The 12,539-nt window shown below is 54.3% G+C and overlaps 1 protein-coding gene across 1 annotated transcript in view; it reads right to left on the bottom strand.

Moving 5' to 3' along the window:
* The window catches only part of LOC117883489 (glucagon receptor-like), a 47,634-nt gene that overhangs the window by 15,928 nt on the left and 19,167 nt on the right, over positions 1-12,539 (bottom strand). Inside the window, exons 2-4 of the mRNA XM_034782752.1 lie at positions 7,449-7,611; positions 4,933-5,029; positions 3,307-3,414 (exon numbers count right to left, since the gene is read on the bottom strand). Of these exons, the coding sequence (XP_034638643.1) occupies positions 3,307-3,414; positions 4,933-5,029; positions 7,449-7,526 (283 nt within the window). The 5' untranslated portion in view covers positions 7,527-7,611. The remainder of the gene's footprint in view (positions 1-3,306; positions 3,415-4,932; positions 5,030-7,448; positions 7,612-12,539) is intronic.

The raw sequence follows: 12,539 nt of genomic DNA, 5'->3' as shown, positions 1-12,539 counted from the left end.
AATATTCTGTTTTGTACAAAGCTGGTAAGAAGCTGGAAATGCAGATGCTTTAACCTGTTTGCCTTTACTGGAGAGACAAAAAAGACAGAAGTGAAGAGAGGGTGTTACTAATGCATTGTCTCCATATGCCTCCAGTGATAGTATACAGGTAAAATCAGGACTGGTGAAGATCCAGTACTCACAAGAGTTGGAGAGTTTGTGCTAGAGGATGGTCCCAGACCAAAGCTGATCAGGAGCTCACACCTCATTATAAGTGACATAGTGAACGTAGTGTGCAAAATGGGTGGGTATTACAGGTCCTCATTCCAAAGCAAGGACATGATGTAAGAATGGGTGAACTCCACCAGACACCCCCAGGTATCACCAAATGAAAGGCTCATACCATGCCATCCTTACTTCTGCGCTGCTGCTGGCAGCAGTTCTGCCTTCAGAGCTGAGCTCCCAGCCAGCAGCCGCCACTCTCCAGTTGCCCAGCTCTGAAGGCAGCACAGAAGTAAAGGTGGCAATATTGTGACCCCCCTAAAATAACCTTGTGACCCCCCTGCAACTCCCTTTTGGGTCAGGACCCTCAATTTGAGAAATGCTGATCTCCCTCGTAAAATCTGTATTGTCTAGGGAAAAGCAAACAAAAGACCAGATTTCACAGGTGGAAACCAGATTTCACAGTCCATGACACAATTTTCATGGCTGTGAATTTGGTAGGGCCCTACACATGAAGGAGCTGCTCTCCTCTCAGCTGCTGATGCCTGACAGAGAGCAGTGGCTTGCTTCGGGACTGGGCTCCAAGAGATAGGTGCTACCGCCCGGGCGGACGGGAGGACTCCTGTCTGCTCCCCTCCTTCTGCCCCCCATGCCCCGATTGCTACAGGGACGAATCCCTCCCTGCCCTGTCCCCTTGCTTTGGGGACCGACCCCCGCTGTGCCCCGACTGGGCAGGTGGGCAGGCTCCATGTCAGCTCCTCCCCGCCTGACTCTGCAGGCAGCAGGTGTGTCCTGTGAGAGGAGGGACTGAGTGAAGGGGGTTGGAGGGAGGGGGAGAGGAGTGAGCAGGGGCAGGGCCTCAAGGGAAGAGGCGGGGCAGGGCAAGGCAGTTCGGTTTTCAGCAATTAGAAAGTTGGCAACCCTACACTAGTGGGCATAGGTTGAGAGTGAAACAAGGAAACATGCAGTTGTTCTAAGGTTGTGTTGTGCATTGTTAGTGACTGAGGAAACGCCTGGGACCGTGAACCTTCAGTAACTCCTCGCTTAATGTTGTAGTTATGTTCCTAAAAAATGCTACTTTAAGCGAAACGATGTTAAGCGAATCCGATTTCCCCATAGGAATTAATGTAAATGGGGGGGTTAGATTCCAGGGAAATGTTTTTTGCCAGACAAAAGACTATATTTTGTGTATATATACATACATATACACAGTATAAGTTTTAAACAAACAATGTAATACTGTACACAGCAATGATGATTGTGCAGCTTGGTTGAGGTGGTGGAGTCAGAGGGTGGAAGAGGGTGGGTTATTTCCCAGGGAATGCCTTACTGCTAAATGATGAACTAGCACTCGGCTGAACCCTCAAGGGTTAATACATTGTTGTTAATGTAGCCTCACATTCTACAAGGCAGCACGAATGGAGAGAGGGGAGACAGCATGGCAGAGACATACATTGTGTGTGTGAGAGAGACACGCATTGCCCCTTTAAGTACGCTGACTGCACTCTAAGTACATTGCCCTTTTAAGTAGATCAGCAAATTGAGACAGAAGCAGATGCCAGCAAGTGCCCTCCAGCCTGAGCCCTGTCGTATTCCCCCCCCACTTTATGTAGCTGGGGTAAGTGGGGGGCACACTTCTTCCTCCCCCCGTCCTTCACAGCAAGCAGGAGGCTCCTGAGAGCAGCTCCAAGGCAGAGGGTAGGAGCAGCACACGGCAGTTGGGGGAGGGACAGCTGAACTGCCCGACAATCGATAGCTTGCTGGGCGGCTGCTGCACAGGAAACTTAGGGGAGCAGGGAGCTGATAGGGGGGCTGCCGGTCCACCCTGGTTCCAAGTCCCCATCAGCTAGCTCCAATGGGCTGCTCTTTCTGCAAACAGTGGACAAAGCAGGCAGCTGCCAAACAATGTTATAAGGGAGCATTGCACAACTTTAAATGAGCATGTTCTCTAATTGATCAGCAACATAACAACGAAATAATGTTAACCAGGACGACTTTAAGTGAGGAGTTATTGTATTGCCAGGACGTGTGTGATGCCTGAATAAAAGTCTGTCGATACTCAAAGAACTATGGGTACATTTGGTTTATGCTACCACAGGGACGCCCTCTATTGGGGCGTATGGCTGGCTTAGTTTGTTGCCAACCCTCTCCAGTGATGGAGGAGCCCCAGAGGGCTGACAGCACCACCGCAACATTCAGATGCTTCTCCCAGCGTGGAGTGGATGAGCACAGCCCAGCACATGGCTCTGTAAGATCAGGCCACAAGGCCAGGCTGGCCCTTGAGACCCTTGGAGTCAGGCCAGGAGCGTCCTCATGACAGTCTCTCTCACTGTGTATTGGCTGCTGCTCTGGGCTCTCACTGGCAGAGGAAGAGATGCCCAAGAGTGGCAGGGGTGTGTGGTGGGGAGATGGTTACCCTGCACTGGGGGCTCAGCACAGAGCCTGTTTGCAGGGGATTCTGGCTGCAGAGGCAGGTGGATTCTCCTGTTTCCAAGCTGTTATCCCATCCCTCACAGACTTACCCTGGGTGATGAGGCTACAGGGCCTGGTGCAGGCTGTTGGGCCATCGTTTGCAGCTGTTTGGGTTGGGTGAGTGGCCCATGAAGGCAACAGAGTCATGGGGCAAGCTGACCCAGGTGAGGGGAGTGCTATAGAGAGGGGCTCCTCCTGCCCCATGGCGGGGGGGGGGGTGCAGGCGATGGGCCTCCTTCCCCCTATGCAAGCACAGCAAAAAGGCACCTCTGCATGTGAGCCTGCAGCCCTGGGGCTGAGTGCCTCTTCGGAGGTGCCAGGCACCTGATTCTAACCCCTTGTGCAGTCACTCACCCGTGCACAGCGAGTGTGAGACACTTCACTGTGGGAGACCTGGTCGTGTTTCACACCCACTCTGTGCAGGGGTGAGTGATGCCCTGAGGTGTGCAAAGCCCTGAGGGTTTAGGGAAAGTGAATCCCCGGGTCCTACTCACAGCCCTGCCACTGACTTGTGACCCTGAGCAAGTCAGTTCCCTGTGGTGTGCCTCAGTTTCCCCATCTCCACAGTGGAGAGGATTGTGACTCCCTGTGGAGTCAGATGCCAGACTCCAGAGCAGGGCACCGGGGTATTACCTTTCTCGAACCATGGCAGGTAGAAAGGACAGGACACGTTGATGGTGCTGCCCGGGCTCCCATCTGGCCAGCAAGCGTACATGTCGAACGTCCGGTTGCAGTAGAGCCCTTCGAAAGACAAAGGCAAAGCTCAGGAGGGAAGAGGCCAGCTGTCTGCACAGTGCCTGGTCTGCACCATTCCCATCATCTGCTTACACAGGCCTTGCAAACAGGGAATTGCAGGTGGTCACACCTGTTAGCTGAGAGCATTCCTCATTCCTCTCCCCTGCCGACTCGCTCTGCACAGCGGGTTGGAACTCTCCACCTGCCGCCACCCAGAAGCCACTCTGCAAACAGCTCTCCAGCCATCCCAGCCAGCAGCTGCTGCTCTCAGGGAGAGCCTGATCCAATGTCCTGGGACTCACTTAGGCCCTGACTTCCCTGAGCTTCGGGTCACCTGCCCTTGTGGGGTGCTGCCAGCCTGTTGGCCATTCTCATGGTCACAGTGACCCAGGCTACTACTGGGAGCTCCTTAAATCAAAATGCTGAGACTTAGCTTTAAAACTGCGAGCTTCAGTGATTGTGTGCACACTCCCTGGGAACCTGCCCTACTTGATCTGTATATTGCTCTGTTCCATGTCTGCACAGCGCCTAGCACCGTGGGACCCTGACCTCTGACTGGGGCCCCAAGGTACTACTGCAATGCAAAGGCTAGAGCCCAGCAATGCCTAGTGATAGCCAAACTCCCAGAATCCTGCCCGCCCTCGCACTGACCTGGGCCTGGGACCTTGGCAGCTTTCTCATGTGCCAGTCTGAGTGCCAGCTGTCGGCCTGGACAGGATTTCCCAGGGAGCAGGCAGTCCAGCTGAGTTGTCTCCTGGAGCCCTGCACCATGCTTTGCTTTTTCTCAGCACCCAGAGCTCCAAGTGCCACACTCTGGGGGCCATGCCACCTGCCACCCAAGTGCCTCAGGAACTCTCTGCAAACCTCTGCCCATATGTCTGTCTCGTCTCCTCTCGGCCTTTGATGAGACAGGCTCTGAGTTCCTCACCTTGGACATGCAGTCAGTTGCCATGGTGGCATCACAATGGGTCGATAGTGGCTAACACAGTGCAAGCCGGGCAGATGCTGCCCCTGGTCGCACAGATTAGGGGCCATAAATAGCTAGTCGGGGTGGGCTTTTGAGCAGGCTGGTGAGTCAGCCACAGCAGGTGGCTCTTAGCTCAGACAGCAGGCCGGGGACTGGCTGGAGAGTGGAATGGCCATGAGGCAATCAGCACTGCGGGTCGTCGTATTAATGAACCATGGGGGGGGGGCCTCTGGCAGTTGTTGGGGGGGGGGGCAGAGTTGCAGGGACTGTCGTGTCCTGAAACATCCCAGCTCCTAGCCCTCATCCCCAGGAAAGGGCTGGCCTGTGGGAGTTTCTCTCCCTGCACTTGCAAAAGCGCAGGCAGCTTCAGCCTGCCCATGCGCAGTCCCCCAGTCCAAGATTTCACTGTGGCCATCGCCGGTCTAAGCCGAAAGCAAGCCATACAACCCCTGCTGGGAGGGAGCTGCCCCTGCGGGAATGTGGCCATAGGCAGTAAATCCACTGTGCTTAAACATGGTCTCCAATCCCCCCAGCACTGCCCCTGCGGGCTGCCCTACCTGTGGGGAATGGCTCATTTGCCAGCTTCTTCAAGCACTCGTCCCGGTATTTCATCCACTCCTCGAAGGTCTTCTCCAGAACTTTCGCTCTGCAGTGCTGGGAGGACAGATCTCAGGTTAGATCTGCCTGGAGCACAGGGACCGCCAGGGAAAATGCAGCCCCTTCCCACTTGCTCAGCCAGATCAGCGTGCAGCACGAGGCAGAGGCTAGATCTGTAGGTGGGCCCAGGGCTGGAATGGCAGTGGGTGCAGGGCTGGATTGAAGGCCATTGGCACAGCTGTGGGTGGGGTAGGGTTGCCAACTGTCTAATCACACAAACCCAAACACCCTTGCTCCCACCTGTCCCCCTGCCCCAAGCCCCAGCCTCTGCCCTGCCCCTTCTCCGAGGCCCCACCCCCCGCTCACTCCAGCCCCCCTCCCTCCATCGCTCACTTTCTCCCACCCTCACTCACTTTCACCGGGCTGGGACAGAGGGTTGGGGTGCGGGATGAGGTGTGGGCTCTGGGCTGGAGGGTGGGGTCAAGGGGTTCAGAGTGTGGGTGAGGGTTCGGGTTCAAGGAGAATGTTTGAGTGCGGGAGGGGGCTAACAGCTGTGGCAGGGGGTTGGGGTGCAGGAGGGGTTCGGCGTGCAGGCTCCAGGAGGGAGTTTGGGTGCTGGAGGGAACTGGGGCAGGGGGTTGAGGTGCGGGAAGAGGTTCGGGGTGCAGGCTTCAGCTGGGTGGCACTTAGCTCGGGTGGGTTCTGGATGTCGGGCAGCGGCTCCTAGGCTCACGGGCAGCTAGGCGGCTCTGCGCGCTGACGCTGCCTGCAAACACCACTCGCGCAGCTCCCATTGGCCACGGTTCCCTGTTCCCAATGGGAGTCGGCACTCGGGGCGGGGGCAGTGTGCTGAGACCCCCTAGCCATGCCTCTTCCTAGGACCCATTGCCAGACATGCTGGCCATTTCCGGGAACAGCATGGAGCCAAGGCAGGCAGGGAGCCAGCCTTAGCCCTGCTGTGCCGCCGGACTTTTAGCAGCCTAAAATCTTCCAGTTTGGCTTCAGTAGCCTCCGGGAGATCGAGCCCGATTTTGGGAGACTCCTGGCCAAACCGGGAGGGTTGGCAATCCTAGGGTGGGGCCCAGGGCTGGAACGGCAGAGGGTGCAGGGCTGGATTGAGGGCCATGGAAACAGCTGTGGGTGGGGCCCGGGACTGGAACAGCAGAGGGTGCAGGGCTGGATTGAGGGCCATGGGCACAACTGTGGGGAGGCCCAGGGCTGGAACGGTAAAGGGTGCAGGGCTGGATTGAGGGCCATGGGCACAGCTGGGACGGGAGGGCGAAGGCTGGAATGGCAGGGGGTGCAGGGCTGGATTGAGGGTCCTAGGCACAGCTGTGGGTGGGGCCCAGGGCAGGGGGTGGAGAGTGGTAGGGAACCCAATCTTGCTATAGTGGGGTGTTTGGGTCAGGATTAGGGGGCACTGGCAGCTGGGGGAAGGGTGCAGCAGGTCCTATCACCCTGAGAACATTAAGGAGTATCTGATGAAATTCCAGGAAAACCCTGTCGAGCATCCGAGTTGGGTCCTGGCCCCCGACAACCCACCGCTCTCCCTACGCACTGCCAGGGCAGAGGAGATCAGCTCGGTGTTCTCGCAAACAGGCCTCATCTGTTCTGAGACTCTTTCTGAGCTCTGGCCAACCCTGGTGCTAGCCCTGGGGAGAGCTGGTGCAGCCTCCGGGGCTGGATGGTGACTGCGCTGTCACCAGCAGAGCGGCACTGGGTCTCTAGAGCAATGGCAGGAGCATTCCCAACCATTCTCTGGGCAGCTGCAGCCACTGGGCCAAGTTCACCCTGGTGTAACCATTGCTCCACAGGCTTCCATGGAGTGACACTACGGATGAACTGGCCCACAGCACCTAGATCTAGACACTGGGGGCTGGGCATTCTCAGTGGAGGGGCCTCAGCTTTGGAACGCGCTTCCAGCTCTGTGGTCAGACAGCTCCAGTCTGCTGTGCTTCAGGCCACAACCTGAGGCCTGTCTCCTGCCCCGGGCGATACTCGTGTTACACGCAACGGCTGGGCCGGAATCTCCCCTGGATTAACTAGTTGTGAGCCGGGCTAGGGGCTGTTTCTGAGATGGGCAGGGAACATCTTCCAGAACAGAACAATGACTGAGGGCAGAGTCATAGCAGAGTTATAACTTCCCAGGCCAGCTGTGACCATCTCATCTGATCTCCTGCATCACGCGGGCTGTAGAACTACCCCACAATAATTATTTTTTGACTACAGCAAATCGGTTTAAAACAATACCAATCTTGATTTAAAAGTTGCCAATGATGGAGAATCTACCAGGATCCTTGGGAAATTATTTCCCCTCCCTATTAAACATTTCCATAGGGTGGGCTGGAAAGAGGAGGGGCCTGGAATCCCCCATCTGCCTCCCCAGGGTGGGCCCTGTGGGGAGGGCAGAGGCTCATGCCCAGCTTTGGGATCACCGTCGGTGCTGATGAGACCTGGCAGGTGCATGCACCCTTACCTGCATGGAGGAAAGGAGGCACATCCAGGCAAGGTGAACAAGCATCCAGCTGTACAAGGAGCAGAACATGCCCCTCATGGCTCTCTGCTGGAGTCTGGGGGAGAGAAACCAGTTGCTGGCCCAGATGCGAGGGTCGCTGAACCGAGCTGGGGTCCCTGGGCGTCTGGAAGAGAGAGGGAAGGGGAGTAGAAGCGATCACTTTGCAGTGGACTCAGGAGAGCGCTAAGATTGCTGGTTGCAGCGTGGCTGCAGCTGCACTTTGCCCCTTGGACCCTATCTCCCTATGTCACAGCTGGAGGAAAGCAGAGCCATCCTAGTGTGCGTATAGGAAGGTTGACCCACTGCCACAGAGAACTGAGACCAGCCAGAACATGGGCAGCAGCAGTGGGGCGAGGCAAACCGGTGCCCTAGCCCATGTGGGGCATCACTCAGAGCCAGAGTCTCCCCACAACGTCACGGCAGATCGCCTGAGTCCAGCTGGCAGCAGGGGCTGAGCATTTCACAAGGTTCCACAGGTGGGATGTGGATATCACCCATCTCCCAACTATCATAGAATCATAGGACTGGCAGGGACCTCGAGAGGGCATCTAGTCAGTCCCCTGCACTCATGGCAGGATTAAGTATTATCTAGACCATCCCTGACAGGTGTTTGCCTAAACTGCTCTTAAAAATCTCCAATGATGGAGATTCCACAACCTCCCTTGACAATTTATTCCAGTGCTTAACCTCCCTGACAGTTAGGAAGTTTTTTCCTAATGTCCAACCTAAACCTTCCTTGCTGCAAATTAAACCCATTGCTTCTTGTCCTATCCTCAAGAGGTTAAGAAAAACAATTTTTCTCCCTCCTCCTTGTAACAATCTTTTACGTACTCGAAAACTGTTATCATGTCCCCTCTCAGTCTTCTCTTCTCCAGACTAAACAAACCCAGTTTTTTCAATCTTCCCTCATAGGTCATGTTTTCTAGACCTTTAATCATTTTTGTTGCTCTTCTCTGGACTTTCTCCAATTTGTCCACATCTTGCCTGAAATGTGACACCCAGAACTGGATACATCACTGCAGTTGAGGCCTAATCAGCACAGTATGTCTACACTACGAAATTAGGTCGAATTTATAGAAGCCGGTTTTATAGAAATCGGTTGTATACAGCCGATTGTGTGTGTCCCCACATAAAATGCTCTAAGTGCTCTAATCGGCAGACCGCGTCCACAGTACCGAGGCTAGCGTCGACTTCCGGAGCATTGCACTATGGGTAGCTATCCCACAGTTCCCGCAGTCTCCGCCGCCCATTGGAATTTTGGGTTGAGATCCCAATGCCTGAATGATGCAAAACAGTGTTGCGGGGGGTTCTGGGTACATGTCATCAGGCCCCTCCCCCTCCGTCAGAGCACCGGCAGACAATAGATTCACGCCTTTTTACCTGGGTTACCTGTGCAGACAACATACCACGGCAAGCATGGAGCCCGCTCAGATCAGCTCACCGTCACCATATGTCATCTGGGTGCCGGCAGACATGGTACTGCATTGCTATACAGCAGCAGCAGCAGCTAACTCCCTTTTGGTGGTAGATGGTGCAGCATGACTGGTAGCCATGGGGTTGGCAGCCCCTTGCCTTTTGGTAGAAGATAGTATATTACGAGTAGTATCTGCAGTGGCTGTCAATCATGGACACCTGGGCAGATATGCAATTGTCTCGATGATGATGGTTATCAGTCGTAGTATGCTATTTTCTGCCAATCGCCCAGTATTTTTTGCTAAGCACCCAGAAGAGGCCGAGGGCGATCTGGGTGCTGGCAGATGTGGGGCTGGCAGATGTGGGGCTGCATTGCTACACAGCAGCAGCCCCTTGCCTTTTGGCAGAAGATGGTATATTATGACTGGTATCCGTTGTCGTCGTACTGCAGAAGCTATCAGTCATGCTGCACCATCGGCTGCCAGCTTAAGATGTAAAAAATAGATTTGTTCTGTATTCGTTTGCTTTCCCTCCCTCTGTGAAATCAACGGCCTGCTAAACCCAGGGTTTTGAGTTTAATCTTTGGGGGGGGGGCATTCTGTGTGACAGTTGTTTGTGTTTCTCCCTGATGCACAGCCACCTTTCTTGATTTTAATTCCCTGTACCTGTACACCATGTCGTCACTTGGTCCTCCCTCCCTTCCTCCCTCCTTCCCCTGGTCCGTCAGATACCAGTTTCGCGCCTTTTTTCAGACCAGGTGCCATAGCTAGCACTGTGATCATGGAGCCCGCTCAGATCACCACAGCAATTATGAGCACTATGAACACCACGCGCATTGTCCTGGAGTATATGCAGAGCCAGGACATGCCAAAGCGAAACCCGGACCAGCCGAGGAGGCGATTGCAGCGCGGCAACGAGAGTAATGAGGAAATTGACATGGACATAGACCTCTCACAAGGCACAGGCCCCAGCAATGTGGAAATCATGGTGTTTCTGGGGCAGGTTCATGGAACGCCGATTCTGGGCACGGGAAACAAGCACAGACTGGTGGGACCACATCGTGCTGCAGGTGTGGGACGATTCCCAGTGGCTGCGAAACTTTCGCATGCGTAAGGGCACTTTCATGGAACTTTGTGACTTGCTTTCCCCTGCCCTGAAGCACCAGAATACCAAAATGAGAGCAGCCCTCACAGTTGAGAAGCAAGTGGCGATAGCCCTGTGGAAGCTTGCAACGCCAGACAGCTACTGGTCAGTCGGGAATCAATTTGGAGTGGGCAAATCTACTGTGGGGGCTGCTGTGATCCAAGTTGCCAGGGCAATGAAAGACCTGGTGATATCAAGGGTAGTGACTCTGGGAAACGTGCAGGCCATAGTGGATGGCTTTGCTGCAATGGGATTCCCAAACTGTGGTGGAGCCATAGATGGAACCCATATCCCTATCTTGGCACCGGAGCACCAAGCCACCGAGTACATAAACCGCAAGGGGTACTTTTCAATCCTGCTGCAAGCCCTGGTGGATCACAAGGGACATTTCACCAACATCAACGTGGGATGGCCGGGAAAGGTACATGATGCTCGCGTCTTCAGGCACTCTGCTCTGTTTCGAAAGCTGGAGGAAGGGACTTTCTTCCCAGACCAGAAAGTAACCGTTGGGGATGTTGAAATGCCTATCGTGATCCTTGGGGACCCAGCCTACCCCTTAATGCCATGGCTCATGAAGCCATACACAGGCAGCCTGGACAGGAGTCAGGACCTGTTCAACTACAGGCTGAGCAAGTGCCGAATGGTGGTGGAATGTGCATTTGGACGTTTAAAAGCGCGCTGGCGCAGCTTACTGACTCGCTCAGACCTCAGCGAAAAGAATATCCCCATTGTTATTGCTGCTTGCTGTGCGCTCCACAATATCTGTGAGAGTAAGGGGGAGACATTTATGGCGGGGTGGGAGGTTGAGGCAAATCGCCTGGCTGCTGATTATGCGCAGCCAGACACCAGGGCGGTTAGAGGAGCACAGCAGGGCGCGGTGCGCATCAGAGAAGCTTTGAAAACGAGTTTTGTGACTGGCCAGGCTACGATGTGAAACTTCTGTTTGTTTCTCCTTGATGAACCCTCTGCCCCCCCCACACAGTTCACTCTAGTTCCCTGTAAACCAACCACCCCACCCCACCCTCCCCTCCCCACTTCAAGCACCACTTGCAGAGGCAATAAAGTCATTGTTACTTCACATTCATGCAATCTTTATTAATTCATCACACAACTAGGGGGATAATTGCCAAGGTAGCCCGGGATGGGTGGGGGAGGAGGAAAGGAAAAGGACACACTGCATTTTAAAACTTTAACTCTTATTGAAGGCCAGCCTTCTGATGCTCGGGCAATCATCTGGGGTGGAGTGACTGGGTGGCCGGAGGCCCCCCCCACCGTGTTCTTGGGCGTCTGGGTGAGGAGGCTATGGAACTTGGGGAGGAGGGCTGTTGGTTATACAGGGGCTGTAGCGGCGGTCTCTGCTCCTGCTGCCTTTCCTGCAGATCAACCATACGCTGGAGCATATCAGTTTGACACATTTTAGAGAACAATGGGTACACTCTTTCACGTTAAATTTTGCTGTTCACATTACACAGCACATGTGCTTTCGTTACAAGGTCGCATTTTTCCTCTTATAGTGAGGGCCTGCCGGTTTGGTGTGAGAGATCACTCACGCAGTGCCAGGCAACAGATTTCGGCTTGCAGGCAGCCATGGTAAGCCACAGTCTTTTGGCTTTTTTAACCTTCTTAACATGTGGGAATGGTTTCAAACAGCAGCGCCCTCATTTCCCATATCAAGCATGAATTGGGTTGGCCATTTAAAATGTGTTTGCAATGTAAAAGGAGGGGCTGCGGTTTCCAGGTTAACATGCAGCACAAACCCAACTAACTCCCCTCCCCCCACACACCCAATTCTCTGGGATGATCACTTCACCCCTCCCCCCACCGCATGGCTAACAGCGGGGAACATTTCTGTTCAGCAGAGCTGGAATGGGCACCTCTGAATGTCCCCTTAATAAAATCGCCCCATTTCAACCAGGTGACCGTGAATGATATCACTCTCCTGAGGATAACAAAGAGCGATAAGGAATGGATGTTGTCTGCATGCCAGCAAACACCGGGACCATACGCTGCCATGCTTTGTTATGCAATGATTCCAGACGACGTGCTACTGGCCTGGCGTGGTAAAGTGTCCTACCATGGCAGACGGGATAAGGCAGCCCTCCCCAGAAACCTTTTGCAAAGGCTTTGGGAGTACATGAAGGAGAGCTTTCTGGAGATGTCCCTGGAGGATTTCCGCTCCATCCCCATACACGTTCACAGACTTTTCCAGTAGCTGTACTGGCCACGATTGCCAGGGCAAATTAATCATTAATCATTAAACACGCTTGCTTTTAAACCATGTGTAATATTTACAAAGGTACACTCACCAGAGGTCCCCTGTGTGCCCTCAGGGTCTTGGGTGAGTTCGGGGGTTACTGGTTCCAGGTCCAGGGTGACAAACATATCCTGGCTGTTGGGGAAACCGGTTTCTCCGCTTCCTTGCTGCTGTGAGCTACCTACATTACCTCCATCCTCATCTTCCTCGTACCCCGAACCCTCTTCCCTGTGTGTTTCTCC

The sequence above is a fragment of the Trachemys scripta genome, chromosome 10 (assembly GCF_013100865.1).
Source record: "Trachemys scripta elegans isolate TJP31775 chromosome 10, CAS_Tse_1.0, whole genome shotgun sequence".
In the NCBI taxonomy this organism is placed as follows: domain Eukaryota; kingdom Metazoa; phylum Chordata; order Testudines; family Emydidae; genus Trachemys; species Trachemys scripta.
This window is presented reverse-complemented; position numbering and strand designations above follow the sequence as displayed.